At 42.7% G+C, this 24,667-nt stretch overlaps 1 protein-coding gene across 3 annotated transcripts in view; it reads left to right on the forward strand.

Moving 5' to 3' along the window:
• fndc1 (fibronectin type III domain containing 1) overlaps window positions 1-24,667 on the forward strand; it is a 256,905-nt gene that overhangs the window by 128,510 nt on the left and 103,728 nt on the right. For all 3 annotated transcript variants that reach the window (XM_078556838.1, XM_078556839.1, XM_078556840.1), the window contains 2 exons: window positions 5,698-5,888; window positions 20,475-20,582. In XM_078556838.1, the coding sequence (XP_078412964.1) occupies window positions 5,698-5,888; window positions 20,475-20,582 (299 nt within the window). The remainder of the gene's footprint in view (window positions 1-5,697; window positions 5,889-20,474; window positions 20,583-24,667) is intronic.

Raw genomic sequence — 24,667 nt, forward strand, 5'->3', positions numbered from 1 at the left:
ACCACACTGACCCCCATGGGACTCCCCCGCACCTGCCCCCAATGCCCCTTACCCCCTTCAAGCCTTGGGACTCCTCCCACTAACCCCCCTCTTCCCCCACCCCCCCACCGCAAGTACACCCCCACATCCTGACCTCCCATGGGACCCCCACTGACCTCCAACAGGACCCTGCCCCCCCCGACTATATCCCCACCCTCCCCAAATGCCCTCCCCAACACCCCTGACTGCCCATGGGAACCCGAACCCCTACCCACAGGACATCCCTACTACACCCCCACCCCCAACCCCCCAAATGACCTCTCCATCCTCCAACTAACCACCCACCTATAGGACTGAAATCCATAATCTAGGCTGACACTTCAGTACAGTACTGGGAGAATGCTATATTGTCAGAGGTGCTATCTTTTGGATAAAACACTAAACTGAGGCCTCAGCTTGCTCAGTTGGGCATAAAATATCTCATGGGCAATTTGCAGAAGGGATATCTTGCAATGTTCTGGTCAACATTTATGCCTCAACCATCACAAATGAAACAGATTTCCTAACCATTTATGTCATAATTGTTCATAGTTCTTTGTAGCGCAAATGTTGGTTGCCACTTTCCCAAGCATTTCAACAGTGATTACAATTCAAAATTCCTTTGTTAACCGTGAGCCCTATGGATGACCTAGGAATGCTAAAAGTCCACTTTTCCATCACTAGCTTGCCTTGAGGATTTTATGTGTCAGGCACACAGTGTAGGAATAGAGTCAAGCAGGAGTCGTAGATTCCTTTCCCTTATGGACATTAGAGTGGGTTTTTACAATGATTAGTCAGCTATCATGGTCTTTTTTTTACATAGTGCCAGCCCACAAATTACAGGATTAGCTCCTCCATCATCAATGCATTGTGGGTGCAGTATGTATTATTCACAGGCAATCACCATGGATACTCAGGCAGCACCCCCCTGTCCTGTGATCTCTACCACCAAGGATCATAGAACAGTTACAACATGGAAGGAGGTCATTTGCCCCTTTATGTCCGTGCCAGCTTTCTGTAAGAGCAACTCAGTTAATCTCATTCCCTTGCCCTTTCCCTATTGCTCTGCAATTGTTTTCTCTTCAGATACTTTCCAATTCCCCTTTAAAAGCTACAGTTGAATCTGCCTCCACCACAGTCCCAGGCAGTGCTTTCCAGATCTTAAGTACTCGTTGTGTCAAAAAGGTTTTCCTGCACAAGAAGTGCCCTGGCGTTCACACATGGAGTCAGGATGTGCATCCCACAGGGCTGAGGTGCCCTGCCGTTTTTCTGTTTATTGGATTGCTAACTAAACTTACAAGAAGTTTAAGATTAAACATTTAAAACCTCACATTTTTAAACCCTATTTAATTAATCCAGTTCTTCATCTTAGATCTTAAATGCTTACCTCAATATCGGTCCTTAATCACAATGTTAGCTCCCTCAGGTTCCGCCTCTCCTTCCTTGCTGCACTGTTTCTGACTTTATTTTGGCCTCGCTCTTTCAATTTCTGCCTTTGATGAGCTATTTTCTCTCTGGTAACTTCTGGTGAAGCTTGCTCTGCTGTGGTGTCTTTTTATCCCACTTTGACTCTTGCTCCAATCCCCCTTCTGGTCAAGCCTGCCCTGACGTCATTTTTGTTCAGCTCACGCTGTAACTCTAATTTCCTGGGCAGCACTCCCGCTGACTCCCTGCTGTCACTTTTACCTGTTGGTTTGTCTCCAGCATCGTTTTCACCCTCAGTCTTGCTCTCTCTGGTGTAGGAATACTATCACCTCCAAGTCACACACCACTCTCTTGGATCGCCATCATCCCTTGGCGTAGAATTCTTATTTAAAGTGGTTGGTAGAAGGATTTGAGGGCAGGATGAGGAAAATGTTTTCACCCAGAGGGTGGTAGAGGTCTGGAACTCACTGCCTGAAAGGATAGTAGAGGCTGAAACCCTCAATTCATTTAAAAGGTATCTGGATATGCATTTGGAGTCCTGTAACCTCCAAGGCTATGGACCAAACGCTGGAAAATGGGATTAGGCTGGGTGGCTCGTTTTTCGGCTAGCACAGACACGGTGGGCACTGTGGCCTCCTACTGGGCCATAATTTTTTCTAAATTTTCTAAGTATCTGAAACGGAGGGATGTGGGGAGAGGACGTGGGAGTGGCAGTATGGAGGGTGAGCACAGACACGATGGGCCTTCTGTGCTGTAATGATTCTATGGCACCACGATTCTATGGCCGATTCTGTGGCAGGCCCCGCATGCTGACACGTATGTGCGATGACGTCGGGCATGCGTCCCGATGTCACCACGCGTCATTCAGATCTTTTGCTCAGCAGGTACGCACCGGAGGCGGCTACATGCCCGCTGAACTGTCAAAGGCCTGTTAGGGCCAATAAAAAACCAATCAACGTAACGTCAATGCTGTCCGTCCAACCTTAAGGTTGGCGGGCAGGCGAAGAGCCCAAGTGGCCTTCGCGTTTTTCAGGAAACCTCATCCACGGGCGGGATGAGGTTTCCTGAAGGTTTTATTAAATAAATAAATTTATTCACATTTCATTAACATGTCCGAACTCATGTGGCACTGTCACATAAGGGGACATGTCTAAATAATTTTTACCTTTCTTTATTTAAATATTCCAACATGAACTTAATCTCCCTGAGGCAGCTCCGTGCCTCAAGGAGATTTCTGCGCTCTTTCGCGCGCAGGCTTCGACTCTACCTCTTCCCCCCCCACCCGCACAGGTAGTGCTGAGCACTACCAGCTGTGCGTCAAGCTGGGTGGGCCTTAACTGGCCCGCCCACGTAAAATGGCGGCACAGAGCTGATCACGGGAGGCGATCGGCTCTGTGTCCAGTCCCAACCGGCCTGCCTGACAGGGAGTAAATTCTCCCCTATAATTCCAGAATTCTGGCTTAACACTATTCGGACGAGGATTACAATAGATCAAAGATACAGCCCACCATCACCTTCTTGGAGTAACTAAGGAGAAACTCGCTACCACTGCCCACATCCTGGAACCAAGTTTTTAAAAAATCAATTCCAAAACTTGCCATGGTGGAATTTGAAACAAGAGCACTTGAGTCGGGAATTCTATACTATTAACATTAGGCCATCCTTAATTAGCTTTAGCTATCCATTTAGTTTCCTCTTTTTAGGAAAAGTTGGGCTTGTGAGCAATGTTTTAGCTTGTGGAATAAAAGGGACAGTAGCAACATGGATACAAAATTGGCTGAATGACAGCTGGAAACAGAGTAGTGGTTATGGCATGATTTGCGGGCTGGAGGAAGGTTTATTGCGGAGTTCCTCAGGGTCAGTATTGGGGCCCTTGCTTTTCATGATATATATGACCTAGACCTTGGTATACAGGGCACAATTTCAAAATTTACGGATGATACGAAACTTGGAAGCATTGTGAATTGTGAGGAGGATAGTGTAAAACTTCAAAATGATTCATTTTGGTAGGAAGAACATGGAGAGACAATATAAAGTAAAGGATGCAATTTGAAAGGGAGTGCAGGAGCAGAGGGACCCAGGTGTATATGTGCATAAATCATTGAAGGTGGCAGGACAGGTTGAGAGAGTGGTTAATAAAGCAAATAGTATCCTTGGCTTTATTAATAGGAGCATAGAGTACAAGAGCAAAGAGGTTATGTTGGAAAGATACTAGTTCAGCCTCATCTGGAGTATTGCATCCAATTCTGGACGCTGCACTTTAGGAATGATGTGAATGTGTTAGAGTGCAGAAAAGATTCACAAGAATGGTTCCAGGGATGAGGAACTTCAGTTATAAAGATTGGTAAAGTTGGGACTGTTCATTGGATAAAAGGAGGCTGAGAGGTAATTTGATAGAGGTATTCAAAATCATGAGGGATCTGGACAGAGTAGATAGGGAGAAACTGTTCCTACTTGTAAAAGTATCAAGAACGAGAGGGCACAGATTTAAAGTAATTGGCAAAAGAAGCAAAAGTGATGTGAGAGAGAACTTTTTCATGCAGCAAGTAGTTAATAAGGCATGGAATGCACTGCCTGAGATTGTGGTGGAGGCACAGGTTAAATCGAAGCATTGAAAATGGAATTAGATTGTTATCTGAAAAGGAAGAGTGTGCAGGGTTACAGGGAGAAGGCAGGAGATTGGCACTAAATGAATTGCTTATTCGGAGAGCTGGTGCAGACATATTGGCTAAATGCCCTCCTCCTGTGCTGTAAAAATTCTGGATTCTGTTTCACACAGCCAAAAATCGATCATGTGAAGCCACAAAATATCAATTTAACCTTAAATCATTCAACATTTATCTTAACTAGTTACTGCACTCGGAATAGTATTTCCATGGTCCTTATAATATTTAATTCCTTCTAAATTGTTATCAATCCTAGTCCTAAAAGGATCTTCATTGTCTATCCTTAAAGGTACTAATTTTTAGATGAGATTACCCATATTTTCATCTTTTTTGAAAAGTGACTTGGTACTTTTAAATTTTATTTGCATCTTTAGCTCTCTTCATTCAGTTTTCTACATTGAATCGTTTCTGTGAAGCTCACTTCATAACTCAGAGCTGTGAGCCTTAGAATAATCCTTGTCACTCGCTCTAAACTCAAAATTTTGCAGTGTTGTTATGAAGTTGTGTTGTATAAAATATTAATTTTTATGTCATCGTGAATATTTTTTTCTGACTTGTTACTTGGCCAAGTGTTTTTAGATCTGATAGTCTGCAGTTTTTTTGCATGCTTAGGGGGGATTGTGTGTGTGTTGTTTTTGCATTAGTGGGCAGTTAGACACTTATGTACATTTTACACCCTTTGTTAATAATTTCTGTATCTTTACCTGAATGAGTTCTAATACTAAAACTTATTCCTTACTTGTTAACTTAAGGAACCTGGCTGGCTCACTTCCTGCACCAAGCTATACACAGTTAAATATATATTAAACTGGCAATATCAGCTCCCTTTCAAATTCAAACTCTGTTATAACCAACATAGGAATGAGACAAAGAGCTGAGTTGATTCACTTGTCTTAACCTGGTGACAGTATACTGAATATGCTTTCCTAATCATCTATAGAAGGTTAGGGTAACTTGCTATTGTGCTAGTAATATCATGGAAACCTTTCCCATCTATTGCGCTTCTCAGGGACTTGGTGTAGAGGTATATATCATTTAATTACATTGTTGAAACCTTTATGATGTTGTGGCAATGCAAAGCTCATCATTTTGCTGGGCCAAGCTCTTGCATTATAAGCCTATATTATTAACCTATTGGTATTATCGTGCCACCGATAGTAAAATAATGCCAATTGAAAGTATAAGCTTTATGGCCTAGGGTTGACAGAGATTCCATAAATTGTGGGTTCATGGTCCAGCTGTGTGATCTGGGTAAATGTGGAACAAATAAATTGCTTTTTTACCAGCATGTGCTGAACGTACTTTGAATCATCAGCTGGCTCAAGAGAAGCAACATCAGGTGCCTTAGTAGTAGTCATATTCTTGATTGGAAATTGCCATGTGGCATCAAAACAATACAAAGAACAGTTCAAAGATGGAGGAAGCAAATATTCCAGATGGCTTGCAATGCTGGACTGGTGGATTGTTTTTAAACCTGCCATGTTTCTTTCTGAATCCACCATGGATTATCTGTTAGTGATGATTCAAAACAGTAAAAATTTCACGCAAGGCTAATGTTTTCATTTATATGCTCTTCTTAACCTTTCAGATATTACACTGTTAGATACAGAGAGAAAGGAGAATCAGCCAAATGGGAATATAAAATATCTAAGACATACAGGCGAGTTCTGATTGACCAGCTCACACCAGATTCCATATACGAATTTGCCGTTCGCGCTTCACAAAGAGACAGAGATGGCAAATGGAGTGTTTCAGTTTTCCAAAGAACACCAGAGTCTGGTATGTTTTTAATGCTCAGTACTGAAAGGTCACTCCAAATACAACACACTGCTCAAACTGCAATTATCTGTACAATCTGCTGCTGATAGTTCCAAGTTATTTTTCATGTTAAAAGGTTTAGATTTTGTGGTAATTCAAATTAAGCAGCTTTGAGTTATCAGGAATAGACTATAGTTCAAATACATTAGAGGGATTGAATTCAGTGGTGTTGCTCGTTCTGAATAAACTTGATTTTGTTTTGCATTAAATAACCTTGCAACCATTACTTAAGGACTGTGTGATTAATTGTTTCCATTTTCAGTACGGCGATAGATCTGTCATCATCCTCTGTTGTTAATTCTGATACTTATTGGCTTTTGAATGTCTTACTTGTACAGCTCATGAATGACAAAGCTCTGTACATGCCTATTCATGATAAGTTGTACAGATCTGGCTATGCTGTTATATATACTGGATGTGCTGACAAATCTCAGAAATTGTGTGGGACTTGAGAGGCTTTTTCTGCAATATGTGTTTTGATTAGAATTTTCGAATGGATTGTCATTTCTGTGAGGCGTTAAAGTATTGAGAGAGCTCAGTAGAGAGATACCACTGCTACAATGCATTACTAAAATTCTTTGTAGCCACGAGACTCAGTAATGCCTATCCCACTGTCTCATAAATCAAGAGACATACTCTTAAAGGTCAAGAGATTTGCTATAAAAGTTATGAGTTGCTATTTTTTCCAAACATGAATCAATATGGATTGACAGTTGTTTTATAAACGTTATAAGCTTATTTAGCTTTAACAGATCAGAGCTCTTAAAAACACCATATTACTACATTTGAAAATGCTTTAGAAGAAACTGGTTTAAAAAGTCCTGTCTGTTATCTCAGCATGTTTTAAAGAAGGATCCCATTAGACCGATTGGGCTCTTCAGCAGAGCTATTTATCCACATTTCTGTTCCTTCGCCATAACCCTAATAAAATATTATCATTCCATTTCCCTTTTTCCTGCCTGCCCCTCTAATTTTAGACACTGCCTTTTGCTGGGACAACACTTCAACTAGTATCTCATCCAAATAGCCCTCCAGTCAGCTATTGAGAGAACAAAGCATCACGGGAAAGGTTTGAAGATACAAAAACTGAGCACAGTGGCAGAGAGCAGAGCGTTGAGGGAGAGGTTTGAAGATACAAAAACTGAGCACGGTGGCAGTGTCCAGAGCATCTCAGATTCTCAAACCCTAAATGAATAAAAAAAAAATTGAGGAGTGACCTCATAGGAATGCAGGTAGAGATTAGTTGGTGAGTATTGTAGCGTTATTTTTGCTTTGTAAGCATGGAAACGAGTCAAACTCAGAGGTGGGGAAATATAACTTAGCATTTTATTAAATTAATAAACTAGATCTGTTCAGAGGGACAGTGGGATCTGTGCAGGCCAGAAGGGTTACACCTCAACAGGGCTACAGCCAATTTGCTCATGGGTGGTTTGCTAGTGCTGTTGGGAAGGGTTTAAACTAACTTAGCAGTGAGGCAGAAGACAAGTAGTAACATTGGGAAGCATAAACAAAGTGTTGGGATTTCTGTTTTAGTGTTATTTTGCGCCAGGGCCAAAACTGCACCTACTGACCAGATCGGTTCCATTTTGAAGCAGTCATGCCTGCTCGCTGCCCAATCTTGCTACTCACGGCCATTCTGCCGCTCGCTGCCTCCCTCCCACTCCCCGCCTTCCGTCCGCTCACTGCCACTCACCAGGTCACCACCTCCCCCCCCAAAGCAGCCTCGCTTCTGCTCGCCACACAAAGTTCCTGCTCATGACCACGCTCCCGCTCACCACACTGCTTGCTGCCTCCCTCCCGCTCATCACCTCTCTGGCTCATTGCCTCGCCCACTGCCTCCATTTCCCACTGGCCACCTTGATTTCACGCTCGCCGCCTCCATTTCCCGTTCGCCACCTTGATTTCCCGCTTGCTGCCTCCAGAATGTTTTGATGCTTTTTTTCTGATTAGAAAGGTGATACAGAACCTAACTACAGTTCTGACATTGGTTGAGATGAAAAGATCTGATTTGCTTAATGTTACTTCATTTAAAGTTGCAATTTTCAGGTACGCAACTACAACATTAAGTCGTCGTCCGGATCTGACTCCTGTACACTGCCGCAGAGTGTCTAGTGAAGGTTAACGGGTCCCTTCAACTTGGGAGAGGAGTGCTTTAGGGCTGCCCTGTCTGGCCAATTGTATTCTATCTGCATGGAGCCTTTCCTGCACCTCTTATGGAGGAAGATGTCGGGATTGGTTTTGCGCGGACCGGGCATCGGGGTGGTCCTCTCGGCTTATGCTGATGACATGCTGCTCATGTTAACCGACTCGGCTGACCTGCGGTGGATGCGCGACTGCCAGGAGGTCTACTCTGCCACGTCCTCTGCCAGGATCAACTGGGGCAAGTGTTCTGGACTCCTGGTTGGTCAGTGGCAGATGGATCCCCTACTCGAGGAGCTCAGGCCTTTCACCTGGAGCAGGACCAGCCTCCTGTACCTGGGGTCCACCTCTGCCCTGCAGAGGAATCCTGGCTGGCGAACTGGCAGGAACTGGAGGCCAAAGTCACCACTCGCCTGTGGTGCTGGACAGGACTGCTCCGAGTGCTGCCTTACTGGGGCCTAGTGCTGGTCATTAACCAGTTGATTGCCGCCATGTTGTGGTACCGGCTGGTCACTTTGACCCCTCCCCTGGATTTTGTCACAAAAATCCAGAGAATGCTCATCGGCTTCTTTTGGGACAAAGGGCTGCACTGGGCCGCTGCTGAGGTTCTGAAACTCCCGCGTGGGGGGGTGGTCAGGTTCTGGTGTGCCTACGCACCCAGGTGGAAACTTTCCACCTTCAGGCCCTGCAGCGATACCTTTATGTCGAGCCCCCTCCAGATGTTGTGCCCTGGCAATGTATTTCTTCCACCAAGTGCATGGCCTGAATTATGACGTGCAACTCCTGTTTATAGACCTGAAGGGCCTTTGTGGCTCCTTGCAGGCGTTGCCCATCTTTTACCAGGAGCTGATGAAAGTCTGGAACATGGTCGCCTTGCGATGCAGCTCTCCGCCATCAGGAGTAGCGGCTATCATCAGAGAGCCGCTGCTCAGGAATCCACACCTCTGCTATTTTCGTTGGCTGGCAGAGAGGAGAGCTGTGGCTGCTGGGGTGACCAGGATGGGGGAACATGCTGGGTGGCGGACGACTGGGCTGGATAATTCCACAGGAGTTGGCGTATCGTGCATCAGCAGACGTCCGGCTCATGGCCAATGCCATTCAAGACCTTAGGACAGTCATGCTCCACCCCGACGTCATACTGGGTCTTGAGGTTTCGCAGGTGCGCGATGCTCTTCTGTCTGAGCGTACCCCTGTTCGGACGGAATTCCACATTGGCACCAAATCCCGAACCCTCCCTCAGGAGCTGGTATCCTGCAGCCTGAGTTGCCTAGCAGAAATTCCCTCTGTGATTTAGCACAGCACGGGGGGTGGGGGGTTTCCAGTGTGGGCTGCTGCTGCACACCCTCCACTTCCCTGGCCTCGCTTGCTTGTTGCTGCCCGGTGGCGGAGGTCCCCAGTGAGGGGTCTCTACACAGGAGTCCTCCCCCTTTCCATCGGGGACCTGGGTTGGAGGGTGTTGCATGCAGCAGTCCTAAATAACCGTAGGATGTGTCAGTTCATGGACTCCCAAGATACCTTTGTCTTTTGCAGCCTTCTGGAGTCCGTGGACCACGCTTATATGGGTTGTTGTAGGCTGCACCCACTTTTTGGTTACTTGAAAAACCTTTTGCTTCTGTTTTGTTTGCACTTCAGTCCCATGCTCTTGACCTGCAGGCACCTGGTGCAGAAAGGGGTGGGGAGGGAGTAGGACGTCCTTGTGAACCTGCTCCTGGGCCTGGCCAAGTTGGCCATTAACAGGTCCAGGCAGCAGGTGATTGAGGGGGGTTGTCCGACCCAACTGTTTACCCCTCTTCCGCAGCTACATTCGCGGCCAGGTGTCCCTGGAGAGGGAACATGTGGTGTCTGCCGACACCCTCGAGGCCTTCCGTGCCCGGTGGGCACCACAGGGGCTGGGGTGCTTTATCGACCCCCTAATCACATGTTGATTTAATGTTGGTAAATTTCCTTTAAATTTTGTTTTTTGTTGTTACAGTTTCCTTTTCAGGGGCTGCTTTTTAGTTTGTTCCCTGATTTGTTAATTTAGTTTATTTGCTTTTGACTCAAAAGAGTTACAACATTAGTGGGAAATTACTGTAAAGGAAAAAGTATTTCTCTGGTTGGCAGGATTTGATGAGCGGTGTGCCACAGGGATCAGTGCTAGGGCCTCAACTTTTTACAATTTATATAAATGATGTGGACGAAGGAACCGAAGGAATGGTGGCTAAATTTTCTAGCGACACTAAGTTAGGTAGGAAAGTAAATGGTGAAGAGGATGTATGGAGGCTACAAAGTGACATAAATGAGTTAAGTGAGTGGGCAAAGATCTGGCAAATGGAGTACAATGTGGGCAAGTGTGAAATTGTTCATTTTGGCAGGAAAAATAAAAAGGAAGCTTCTTATCTAAATGGTGAGAGATTGAGGAGCCCTGAGATTGAGGGATCTGGGTGTCTCAGTGCATGAATCACAAAAGATTAGTATGCAGGTGCAGCAGGTAATTAGGAAAGCTAATAGAATGTTATCAATTATTGTGAGGGGAATTGATTACAAGAGTAGGGAGAATATGCTTCAGTTGTACAGGGCATTGGTGAGACCACATCTGGAGTATTGTGTACAGAACTGGTCTCCTTATTTAAAGAAAGATGTAAATGTGTTAGAAGCAGTTCAGAGAAGGTTTACTAGACTAATACCAGGAATGGGTGGGCTGTCTTATGAGGTAAGGCTGGGCAGGTTAGGCTTGTATCCGCTGGAGTTTAGAAGAGTAAGAGGTGACTTGATTGAAACCTTTAAGATCCTGAGGGGTCTTGACAGGGTGAATGTGAAGAGGATGTTTCCTCTGGTGGGCGAATCTAGAACTAGGAGACACTGTTTAAAAATAAGGGGTCGCTCATTTAAGACAGAGATGAGGAGACATTTTTCTCTGAGGATTGAGAGTCTTTAGAACTCTCTTCCTCAAAAGGCAGTGAAAGCAGTGTCTTTGAATATTTTTAAGGCAGAGCTAGATACATTCTTGTTTAAAAAGAGGGTGAAAGGTAATCTGGGGTAGACAGGAATGTAGGGTTGAGGATACGATCAGATCGGCCAAGGTCTTATTGAATGGCAGAGCAGGCTCAAGGGGCCGAGTGGCCTACTCCTGCTTCTAATTCGTACATTCATATGTATGTATATTCAAATCCCTGGGAAATTACATATAGGAGTAAGAACTATAGAGTTGTGATAATGGGGGACTTCTATTATCTCAGTCTATATTAGCATAATTATGTATAAGGGATAGAGAGGTGGATGTATCCCTGAACTGTTTTCAGGAGAATTTTCTGGATCAGTATGTTTCCAATCCAACATGGATAGGGCGTTAAAAACAAAAAACTACTGGCGTTGCTGGATCTAGTTCTGGAAAACTATGTGGATCAAATGTCAGTAGGAAAACACTTAGCAAACAGTGATCATAGTATCATAAGATTTAAATTAAGTATAAAAAAAGACAAGGAGCAATCTAGAGTAAATTACTTAATTAGAGGAAGATTAATTTAGGTTGCGAATGGACTGTTCAGGGTAAATTGGAATGAAAGATTAGCAGGTAAAATTATAATGACAAATGGGCTGCCTTTAAAGAGGAGAGGGCTTAGGTATAGTTGAGCTACATTCCCACAAGCAGGAAAGCCAGAGTAATCAAACCAGAGCTCCTTAAGTGACAAAAGAAATATAAATTAAGATGAAGCAGAAGTAGAGGGTGTAGGAAAGATGCAAGGTTGATAATACATTTGAGAACCAGGCCAACTATAGAAAGTTCAGAGGCACAGTGAAGCACAAAATAAGAGAAGCAAAGGAAGAGTATGAGAAAAGACTGACAATTAACATACAAGGGAATACAAAAGTCTTCTGTAGACATAAATAGCAAAAGGTTGGTAAGAGGAAGAATAGGGTGAATTAGGGACCAAAAAGGGATCTATGCATGGAGGCAGAGGACATCACTAAGGTACTAAACGAGTACTTTACATTTGTCTTTACCAAGGTAGAAGATGCTGCCATAGTTATAGTGAAGGAGGAAATATTTGAGGTAGAGGATTGGTTAAAAGTTAATAAAGAGAAGGTATTAGATAGGCTGGCTGTACTTAAGTTGATAGGTCACCAGGACTGATTGGGATGCATCTGAGGGTGCTGAGGGAAGTAAGGGTTAAAATTGCAGAGGCATTGGCCATAATCCTCCAATCCTCCTCGGATATAAGACGAGTGCAAGAGGGCTGGAGAATTTCGAGTATTACACCTTTGTTCAAAAAATGGTGCAAGGACAAACCAAGCAACTACAGGCCAGTCAGTTTAACCTTGGTGGTGGGAAGTTTAATTACAGTTGTGAAGAATGATATTCCAGAACAAAATTAGCAGTCACTGGGACAAGCGTGGATTAATTAAGGAAAGCCAGCATGGATTTGTTAAAGGTAAATTGTATTTAATTAACTTAATGGAATTTTTTGATGAGAGAACAAAGGTTGAAGAGGGTAATGCGGTTGATGTGGACTTCCTAAAGGCATTCGATAAAGTTCCATTTAATAGCCCTGTGTTACAGGTAAGAAAGAGAGGAACTGAACTTCTTTGTCCTCTTTCCCTGTCTCTCCATAAGCAGAGAATTTTTTGAGTTATTTTTAAAGTAGGCTGTGGTGTTTTTCCCCAGACCCTCAGTTTGTGTGGTCCAATTTAAAAATAACTCACAGCAAACACACGTCATGATTGACTTGGGTTAGCTTATTCACGTTCAAATGTGGTGAGAGTGAGTGTTCACAACCACATGCACACATAATAGAAAAGATGATTTTCAACTATGGGCAACAACAGTAAGAGAACCACAGAGATGAATATCAGTTCACATGATTTCCAGAGTCAGAGAAGTCAAAGTCCAGTGGTGTTTCCTCCATGGCGGAGATCAGTCCAGATGAGTTTCTGGTTGGAGACAACAATATGAGAGTCCTTGAAACAAATGATGATGCAGCACAATGGAGTTTCTGTGCATAGACTATTTAACAGGTGATGATCAGAGACTTTTAAAATCAAACAGACTTTGAAGAGTTGAGAGATGGTAACTGGCTGCTTGTTGGGGTCCTTTCTGCTTGGTGTTAAACTAAGAGTTTCCCAGTTCTCAAAGGAATATAGAGATTTCAAAATGGTCACTCAAGTCATGTGACCTTACTCCACAATGATGTCAAAAGGGATGTTTATCTATTGTCTGCGATTGGCTTTGGTTTCAGGACTGTTAACACTTCAGCCATTAGCTTTTGAAAGAGCTACTATCCATGTTGAGGTTCTTGTGTTGGGAAGCCATTATTTAGGCAGACCCTCTGACTCTGCTAGAGTGGTATGCTTATCAAGGTGCTAATGACATTCATTGTCCCCTCAGTGGTCCCCTTTTGAAATGGATCTGGGTAGTCCCAGGTGTGAGATGAGTCTCTTAAAAACTCTACAGGAATAACGAGTTTTGATCTGCAACTCCCCTGGTTTCGTGATTATAATGTCATTACAATTGGATGTGAGATTCCACAATGAGGATTCTTTTGTCCTTGTAACTTCTCTTGGTAGTTTCCAGAACAAAGTGCTGATCATGTGACTTATAGCAGCTATCTTTTTGGTTCAGTATAAAGTCCATTTTTAAAATAACAAAAAAAAATAAAGTTTTTATATATACAGTTTTGGATTTCTTTTCATGTCTTATTGACCTAACACTTGTCAGCAAAGTTGAGGTCCATGAAATAAAAGGATCAATGCTGGCATGGATACAAAATTGACTGAATGACAAAGAACAGAGTGTAGTGGGAAAGCTTTTTTTTCCAGACTGGAGGAAGGAATCTGATAGCATTCCCAGGGGTCGGTATTAGGGCCAGACTTGGGTGTATATGGCACTGTTTCAAAATCTGCAGATGACACAAAATTGCAAGTATTGTGGACTGTGAGGAGAATTGTGATAGACTTCAAGAGGACATAGGCTGGTGCAATGGGCAGAAATATGGCAGATGAAGTCAACACCCAGAAATGTGAAGTGATAAATTTTGGTAGGAGGAATGAGGAGAGGCAATGTAAAATGAAGAGTACAATTCTAAAGGGGGTTCCAGAACACACAGACCTGGGTACATGTACGCAAATCATTGAAGGTAGCAGGGCAAGTTGAAAAAGTGATCAAAAAGATATTTGGGATCCTAAACATAAATACAAAATACATTAAGTACAAAAGCAAGGAAGCTATGAAATACTGGTTCAGCCTCAACTGGAGAATTATGTCCAACTCTGGGCACCACACTTTTGGAAGGATGTAAAGGCTTCAGAGAGAGGGTGCAGAAAAGATTTACAAGAATGGTTCAAGGCAGGAGGGATAGTTAGGTGGATAGATTGGAGAAGCTGGAGTTGTTTTCCATAGAGAAGAGAAGTTTGAGTGGTGCACAAAGTCTTGAGGGGTCTAGACAACAGTGAGAACCTCTTCCCTTTGACAGAGGGATCAAGAACCAGAGGGCACAGATTTAACATGATTAGTAAAACAGCAAAAGATGACATGCCAAATTACTTGCTGCATAAAACTGTTTAGGATTGGAAATGCAGTGCCTAAGGATATGTTGGAGGCAGATTCAATGGTGGCTTTTAAAATAAACCTGATAAGCACATGAAGATAAAAAAAATTGCAGGGTTACATAGAAATGGTGAGTGTGTGGGACTAGCTGAGATGCTCTTCCTGGGAGCTAGAATGGACTCAATGGGCCAAATGCCCTGTTCTGTGCTATAAAAATTCTATGATTCTGTTCAACCATGAAGGGCATCAGAGATGTGCACAATCTTGTTTTCACCCAATGTGGACACAAACTCGTAACGGTCCACACTTCCAAGTAGAAATCACTAAGCAGCAATTCAAGAGCAGAAACTCTGTGTGACCTTTCTTCTCCATAGCTCATTAGAAAATGAGGTCATATGGGGCCCCTTGCATTGCCCAGCTAGACCCAGAACACTGAGCACTGATTCAAAGACAGAGTTCAGGGCCTTCCTGGCCTGGACAGCTGAATAATCTGTTGTAAAAGTTATCTACTTAAAATCAGGACACGGACATCGGTTTGGAGCACTTCTAACACCTATATATCATGATCTCTGCATTTATCTAAACAACCTGGATGGCTCATTAATAATGTGTTATTTTCTGGAGTTGCCTCCGTAAACATTTCCACTTCTTCACCTTTAAAAACCTTCTCCCTCATCTTTTCAACCAAACTATTGGTCATCTCTCTTAACTCACATGAGAGCTTTCCCCACCCCTATCCCCACTTGTTCAGGATATTTTTCTGACATTCAAGCTTCCACATAAATTAAGATTGTCTTTGCTGTAAATGCTCTGCATGGTGAAGTGCTGGGACATATTAATCAGGAAGTTCCTGTGGTAGTAGGGACTGGTACATAAAGGATCAATGTGGGACTGAGTATAGTACAGCCCACACAGTGATGTAAGAAGGTACATAACCCAGAATTAGGGTCAGTCTAGAGATGGGTAAAGACCTAGACTGGAGCCTGCTCCATACCTGTACTCTCTACTGTAAATATGTATGTAGTTATGAGTTGTTAGTAAAGACTTGCTGTTAACATACTCTAGGCTGTGAAGCCCGCTTCATGGTGTCTGAAGCAGGATTCTTCATGGTGGCAGCATCGGGATTAAAATCCTCATCCTCACAAGAATGCTGAGAAACTAAGAAAAAGGACACCTTCAAAGGATTCTGCACTGAACCTAAATCCCAAGTGATGCTGAGAAAACTCACCAGAGAAAAAAAATAAGGAAAAAGTTCCAGAGACAGAAGGCACTGGAAGCAAACAAGAAAGGAAGTAGCTTTACTCGAGCAGAAGACTCCATTGCATCCTGCTTGGAAGTAGAGCTTCAGCAGCAGAGCTCGCAGCCTGCAAAGATGAGAATTTAAAAAAAAATTCCAGGCCAGCTAGTCCTGAGATAACCTCTTAAGTCATTCAGTCAGAAGTGCCTTTTGAAAGCAACTCATCGTTAAACCAAGTCCCATACTCTGAGACTCAACATGTAGCTCCCGAGCCTGGCAAAATAAATCATTAATAATTGATTTTGTCCATTCCAGGTAGCTCGCGGCCATCCAGGTTCAGAAACGACAAGCCCATGGTTCTTTTCCAAGAACCCCAACTCGTAACGCAACACCGCTGAATGAATTAAGTTGGCAGCCAGCCGACCTCCACCGCCATTTTAGCCCCTTCTTAAGGCAGAAGCATGCTGCTGCCATTTTGAAAAGCCTGTCAAAATCCAGCAATCCTTTGTTCAGCAGTAACCAGCAATGCCATCTTGGAAGCCTGTAATCTCTTAAAGCTTTTAAAATCATCACAAATGGATTGCTATTCCACACTTCCAGCTACACCGGGATTTACCCATGGCTCTGGCCAGTCACACGATTGGAGTCCTAGGAGGAGCTGATTCTTAAGATACAGCATTTCTCTAAACTTCAGACAAAACTCTGCAGACCTGCAAGCTTGAGGCTGTCTCACAAGGTAGTCCAGCTACTTTGACTGTCTGAACTATGTGAACAACACAGTACCACTCTAAGGGGACAGAACACTTCATGGGGCAGAAACCAACTCTCAGTCCACCATATCAAGTCACAAAAATGCTGGGACCACTCAAGTCAGGGAAAGCAATCCCTGAATCACCCAGCAGAGCGACCTTGCCAGTGCTGTCACAGGAAAGATCAGTGTCCTGTGAGTACAGCCCAAAGACTCCACTGCAACAGACAGGGACTGTTTGGCAAACTGCAAGTCAAAACCCCAGCACCACATAAATAGCCCAAAGGTCATCCACAAGATCGAGACTGAAAACCCAGAAGATGCACAGCCATTCTTCTCACGGGACATCAGAGAATGCGGCTCTTCTGTTTGGAATGCTAACATCCTGGTAAATGATCATCTAGCCAATTTTAAATTACATTTAGGTGTCAGCGTAACAGTCCTGCCAGACAAAGAACCATTGCTTGAAGACCTTTGGATTCAAACGACAGATACTCCACTGTATGGAGCAGAGGGAGTCCAATTCCCGATCCTCGGTATGATCCCTGAACCAATGAGGTATGGTGATAAACAAATCTTTGAGCTGATGTATGTCGTCTGCAATCAGCTTTCTCTCTTCTAGAGCGGAGATGCCTGCATATGCCTTGATCTTCTCCAGCCAGCTGAAGATGTCAAGACTACCACAGTCATGAGCTAGCCAGGACATCACTGTACTGAGCCCTCAAACACTAAAGAGTATTCAGACTTGATTTCACCTGCGATCCCTCTTCTTGCTTTGTGGAGCAGGTTGGCCCATTGTCATTCGAGGTCCTGGAAAGTCCCCAATGATCAGACCAACCAACTGAACATGAGATTACCATAGTACCTCTAGTAGAAGTGGTACCAGAGAAGGATCAACAGTCTGAGGAGCCTCTACCTCCAATTAAGATGATGGTACAGTTGGTAGACACACCAACCACTGTGCACACACAGCAACTTCCAGCCAGCATGCCAAGACCACAAGGAATGCTGGAACTTGGTAGCAGTTGTGCACCATTAACAACAAAAAACAGAGGTGAGCATGCTACTCAATCATCATCTTCCCATAGGAATGCTCTTCCTCAGCCCCAGAGAGCTTCCAGATGGCCTAAATGGAAAAGAAAGAAGGAAAAACACTGCCAATAGACAAATATGATTTTCGTCCACCCCACAATAAACAATTAAGAATAACAACAGCCATACACTGCCAAGCCAACCAGACCAACCAGGTATGGTTTAAGATCAAGCAATGGAAGAAACTGATGAAACCGTATCCAATGCCAGTCCAACCTCCAAGCCAACAAAAAGAACAAGCAACACCAGAGCCTACCATTATCCCAGCAGGACAGCGAACAAGATGTGGAAGGGTTATAAGGCCTCCAGACTGCCTGAACCTCTAACTTGAAGGGAGGAGATGGATTTAGTGAGAATGTTGTTAATGTTGCTGATGTTAACACTGTAGTAGCAATAATGTTAGAATTACATTAAGGTTGTAACAATAAGGATAATGCACAAGACTTATAACAATGTAAGACTTGGAAGTAAAGTAAGGTAACTCTATATCCATGGGATAAAGACTTGCGGGGAAGTATGGTAGTAGGATCTGGTACATAAAGAGTTAATGTGGGACTGAGTATAGTGCCACCCGCAAGAAGGCACATGACCTAGAGCCAGGGTCAATCTAGAGATGAGTAAAGACCTAGACTGGAGTCAGCTCCATACCTGTATGCTCTACTGTAAATATGTACATAGTTAAGAGTTGTTAATAAAGACTTGCTGTTGACATACTCTAGACTATGAAGCCTACTTCATGGTGTCTGAAGCAGGATTCTTCAGTTCCCAAGCTCAGATCTTCATCATCTTAGTCAGGCAGCAGTATGAGCACTACAGTTGACTTCAAAATATCTGGGGTGAGGAGAGAAAAAGACAGGATTTCTGTTCCTGCTTACTCTCCAATAACAACTCCTAGTCATAGAAGTCTACAGCACAGAAAAAGCCCTTCGGCCCATCAAGTCTGCGCCGGTCAAACAAGGACCTAAGTATTCTAATCCCATTTTCCTGCACTAGGCCCATACATAGCCTTGTATGCCATGGCATCGCAAGTGCACATCCAAATACTTCTTAAATGTTATGAGGGTTTCTGCCTCTACCACCCTTTCAGGCAGTGAGTTCCAGATTCCCACCGCCCTCTAGGTGAAAAAATTCTTCCTCACATCCCCTCTAAACCTCCTGCCCCTTACGTTAAATCCATGCCCCCTGGTTATTTATCCCTCCACCAAGGGGAAAAGTTCCTTCCTGTCTACCCTATCTATGCCCCTCGTAATTTTGTACACCTCAATCATGTCCCCCCTCAATCTCCTCTGCTCCAGGGAAAATAATCCCAGTCTATCCAATCTCTCCTCATAACTAAAACTCTCCAGCCCAGGCAACATCCTGGTTAATCTCCTCTGCACTCTCTCTAGTGCAATCACATCCTTCCTATGATGTGGATTCCAGAACTGCACGCAATACTCTAGATGTGGCCTAACCAGCGTTTTATACAGTTACTCCTGGAAACTGAGAACACAAATACATCAGTTAAAATTCAGCTTGGTATGATGCACTGCATTGTAGACAATCACATACAAAATGTAGCTGATGCATGAAGAATGGACACTTGGGCAAATTACCAGAAGGCTGCCAGCACTCATGGAACCACATCATTGAATCAAGCACTGGTATCAAAAGAGGAGGAGAACAAACTTTGAGGAAGATACAATATCAAGACAGATACAGGCACCAATCTGGAGCCACCCTTACCTTCTCCTACTCCTCCCAATCCACTGACCTGAAGATGTATCACCACAGCTGAAGTCATTGTCACCGCTAACAGCAGCCCATACTCTTTCTTCCTTGGGCCTCCACCTTACTCACAGTTGCAGTTGCATTGCCATCACCAACTTCCTGTCTCTCACCAGCCTCACCTGATATTTCAACAATAGAAGCAATAAAATCCCAAGATTTTGGAGCCTTCATGCAATTGTAGGAAGCATAATTTTACCCAGAAATCAAGACTTTTGCAATTAATTTATGGGAGTTGGCATATCTGGAGACTGATTACATAGCTGGTGTCTTACTATCAGCATCATAATAAAGCTTTTGTCTTCCACCTGTTTTGGAAGTGGAATGGGTCAATGCTTAAAGTAGTTGAATGGAATTATTGTGAATTAATTAGGATTCCAGGCATAGCCTCACATGAAATATGGACAACAGGACATGTGGAAATGCAATCTATACGTTTTAAAATTCATCAATGTCACTGTACATATTTAGCTAGTTGCATGGCACAAGACATTACAAAATTACAGAAAAAAACTAAAATATAAATAAAATGAATATAGCAATAGATAGACTCAGAAATAAATATTTCAGACCTCCCAATCTGTGCAATCACATCAATTGTTAAAGTTAGGTATTCCAGACACACAAAATGTGAGACTGAGATTATTATTTCTCTTGATTTGAAATTAAGAAGGCATCACTTTAAACTTGTGTTAAGTTGGATGCATCTGTGTACTGAGTTGTCACTGGATCAAATAAATAAACAGCACCAGAAAAGCACTCACAACCTTTTATAGAATTAATAGAGCAATATAAATGGGGTGGAAGGAGCAATTTTTCCCCATGCTTATGGCTCGGTGTTGATGATCTATAGAAAATCATAAAAGTGGAATAAGTATTAACCATGGTTGCAATTTGGAGGGATTCTGAGCACAGAATATATTTTGTTTGAAATGACATTACAGTTGTGAATTACAGTGTTTTTTAGCATCTTGAATTTAATAGAATGAGTGAGACATTTTCTATCCTGTTCTTTGAGTTAATTCTGACTTTCAAATGCAGTTCCTACTTCCAGTCCTGAGAACTTTGAGGTGAAGCCATTAGGTGAAAAAGGAGCAGCAGTGACTGCATCCTGGGACCCTCCTAATGACAGCAAGGGAAAGGTTACAGGTAAGCGATTTTACAATAGCATTGTTAAAATCCAGGAACAATATCCAGATTATTGTATTCTTTACTGCTTTACAAGCTGATGAAAAGTGAATCTTTATAATAGTACATCAAATAGAATCCTCACCATGGAAATGAGAGCAGCTATTGCTGTAAACCCAGTCCAAACAGGTTCATCCCTTATACATGTTAAAGCTCCTGGAAAATGTAACATCATTAAACCAAAATATTCAGAGATTCACACAAATGGAAAGTTGAACAATCTGTTAAGAAAAGTTTTGAATATGAATTTTTCCCGGCAAACTAAAATACGGAGTCAACAATAGCAAAACGTTTATCTGAGCAGTTAGACTAAATAACAGATCAACAAATTAACATGCGAAAACTGGCATCCATGACATAATTTAGAACCCATTGCATAACTGTTGTACTGAAAGAGGTGGAAACTATCTTATTTAAATTGGCGGCATACTACTGCCAGTTATCAAAAAGTCCCTTGCTTCCATGGGCTTGTGGCCGGAAGTGTTTCTTGATATGACTGCAGACTAATGAATTGAGACCAGTAGTTAAGTAGCTATGCTCTGGTCTCTAATCTGCCCCACTGTCAGGTGAGACTCCACACCAGGCCTGGAATGTACCAATTTTGGTTCCATCATTTACTGGCATGTTAGCACTGATTCCCTAATCAGTGCACAGAAAATAAGGCACTACAGCCTGAAATACCTGGAGATGCGAATATCATTCACAACAGGAAGCACCTGACTATGAAATAAATCCTAACATCTCGTGTCATTTATAGCAAGGATCCTCAATATGGGGCCCACACAAATATTTCAAGGGATTTGCTATTGTCCCCTTGTCTCCACCATGCGGGTATTTTAAAGTCAAATTAATGGCTACCCTCAAAGATTACAGTAGTCAGTGCACAGTGTTTAATTTCCCCTGATTACCAATCGACACCAGCACAATATCGTTATAGTCCCCAGCCCAGGCCCATACAGGCTGCGAAGAACCAGAATCTGCCACTTGGTCCCAGAAGCCCAATCTCAGAGACAGCCTATAAAGCTTGGAAAGAGTCTACTAAATTAAGCAATAACAGAGCCAGGATGAACATTTAGCATGACATGTCTATGTGCTTGTTTAAGATACCTCCATGTCTTAACAGACGTATTGCTCAGCACCAAGCAAAAGTTTCACTTGAAGTAAGCAAAATAAAAATAATAAATGTATTCAATAGTTTTACTAATTTTAACACCCTAATAATATTTGTGCTACAGGTCCATGGAATTTTTATAGGATACAATGGCTGAGTGGCCTCATTCTGCGACATAACTTTTCTATAGTTCAATGGTAGGGTGGGGGGAGCGGGTGTGGCGCTCAGAAGCAAAGTATGAACATACAAAATAGGAGCATAAGTAGGCCATTTGGCCCCTCAAGCCTGCTCTGCTATTCAATAAGACCATGTCTGATCTGTTTTTCAAATTCCACATTCCCATCTACCTCCGATAACCTTAGATTCCTGTTAGGCAAGAGAATCAATCTACCTCTGCCTTAAAAATATTCAGTGACCCCGCCTCTACCTCCTTCAGAGGCAGAGAGTTCCAAAGTTACACAACCCTTTGAGAGAAAAATAATTCTCCTCATCTCAGTCCTAAATGCGCAACCCCTAACTTTAAAACAGTGCCCCCTAGTTCTGGGCTCACCCACAAGAGGAAACATCCTTTCCATGTCCACATTGTCAATACCATTCAGGATCTTATATACTCCAATCAAGTCACCCCTCACTCTTCTAAACTCCAGTGGAAACCAGCCCAGTCTGTCCAACCTTTCCTCATAAGACAACCTGCTCATTCAAGGTATCAATCTAGCAAATCTCTTTTGAACCGCCTCCAACATATTTACATCCTTCCTTAAATAAGGAGACCAAAACTACGTACACTATTCGAGGTGCGGTCTCACTAATGCCCTGTATAACTGAAGCATAACATCCTTCAATTCAATAACCCTTCATGTTCAATTCCTCTCATAATAAAGGATAACATTCCATTAGCTGCCTTAATTACGTGATGTACCTTCATACTAACTTTTTGTGACTCATGCACTAGAACATCTAGACCCCTCTGCACCTTGGAATTCTGCAGCCATTCTCTGTTTAAGTATTATTCTGGTTTTTTATTCTTCCTGCCAAAATACACAATTTCACATTTTCCTACACTATACCCCATCTGCCAGATTTTTTCCCAATCACTCAACCTACCTATATCCATCTGCAACCTTCTTATGTCCTCTTCACAACATACTTTCCTACCTATCTTTGTGTCATCTGCTAATTTAGTAACTATGCCATCACTCCTCTCATCTAAGCCGTTGATATAAATTGTAAAAAGTTGAGGCCCCAACACAGACCTCTCCAGGACTCCACTGGTCACATCCTGCCAATCAGAAAAATTCCCATTTATGCATACTCAATGCTTGCTGTTAGCCAGCCAATCTTCTATCCATGCTAATACATTATCCCCTACACCATGAGCTTTTATTTTGTGCAATGAACTTTGATGTGGCACCTTATCAAATGACTTCTGGAAATCCAGTACGTCTATAGGCTCCCCTTTATGTTACTCCTTCAAAGAACTCCATAAAATTGGTTAAACGTGATTTCCCTTTCAGAAAAACCATGCTGACTCTTCCCGATTACCTTGAGTTTCTCTAAGTGCCCAGTAATGACCTCCTTAATGATCGATTCTAGCAACTTCCCCATGACAGATGTCAAGTTAACTGGACTATAGTTTTCTGTTTTCTGCCTCCCTCCTTTCTTGAATAGAGGGGTTATATTTTCTACTTTCCAGTCTGATGGAACCTTTCCAGAATCTAGCAAATTTTGGAAAATTAAAACCAATGAATCTACTACCTCACTAGCCACCTCTTTTAAGACCCTAGGATGAAGTCCATCAGGACCCGAAGATTTGTCAGCCCGCAGCTCCATCAGTTTGTTCATTACCGCTTCCCTAGTGATTGTAATTTCACCAAGTTCCCCTCACCCTTCCGCCTTCTGATTTACAGCTATTGCTGGAATGTTTTTTGTATCCTCTGTAGTGAACACAGAAGCAAAATATTTGTTCATTTCATATATCCATTTCCATATTATCTACTATTAGTTCCCCATTATCACACTATAAAGGACCAACACTAACTTTACTTTTTTCCTTTTCAAATACCTGTAGAAACTCTTGCAATCCATTTTTACATTTCTACCTAGCTTCTTCTCACACTCTAATTTCTTTCTCCTGATTAACCTTTTAGTCATTCTCTGCTGTTCTTTAGATACTGACCAATCTGATCTGTCACTCATATTTGCGCAGTTATAAGCTTTTTCCTCAAGTTTGATGCTTTTCTTAACTTCTTTAGTTAACCACAGATAGTGGACCCTCCCCTTAATTTTTTTTCTTTATAGTAGGAATATACTTATTCTGAGTGTTCTGAAATAACCCCTTAAATGTCTGCCACTGCTTCTCTATTGATCCATCCCCTAACCTAGTTTCCCAGTTTGTTTCAGCTAGCTCAGCTTTCATGCCCTTATTTAAATTTAAAATTCTGGTCTTAGATCCACTCTTCTCTATTTCAAACTGGATGTAATGTTCAATCATATTGTGGTTGCTGCTTCTTAGGGGCGCCTTCACTTTGAGGTCATTAACTAAGCCTGCCACATTACACAATACCAAATCTAATATAACCTGCTCCCTGGTTGGTTCCAGAATATGCTGCTCTAATAAAAAACTATCTCGAAAGCATTCTATGAACTCTTCATCCAGGCTACTGCTGCCAATCTGATTTTTTCAGTTATTGCCGTCCCTTTATCTCAAGCACCCAATATTTCTTCTTGTATACTTTGTCCTACACTGTGGTTACTGTTAGGGGGCCTGTAGACCACTCCCACTAATGACTTCTTTCCCCTATTATTCCTCATCTCCACCCAAATTGATTCTCCATCCTGATCTCCTGACCCAAGGTCATCAATAACAATTGCACCAATGCCATCCTTGATCAACAGTGCTACCCCTCCACCTTTACCTAACTTCCTATTCTTCTTG

The sequence above is a fragment of the Cetorhinus maximus genome, chromosome 14, assembly GCF_964194155.1.
Source record: "Cetorhinus maximus chromosome 14, sCetMax3.hap1.1, whole genome shotgun sequence".
Taxonomy (NCBI): domain Eukaryota; kingdom Metazoa; phylum Chordata; class Chondrichthyes; order Lamniformes; family Cetorhinidae; genus Cetorhinus; species Cetorhinus maximus.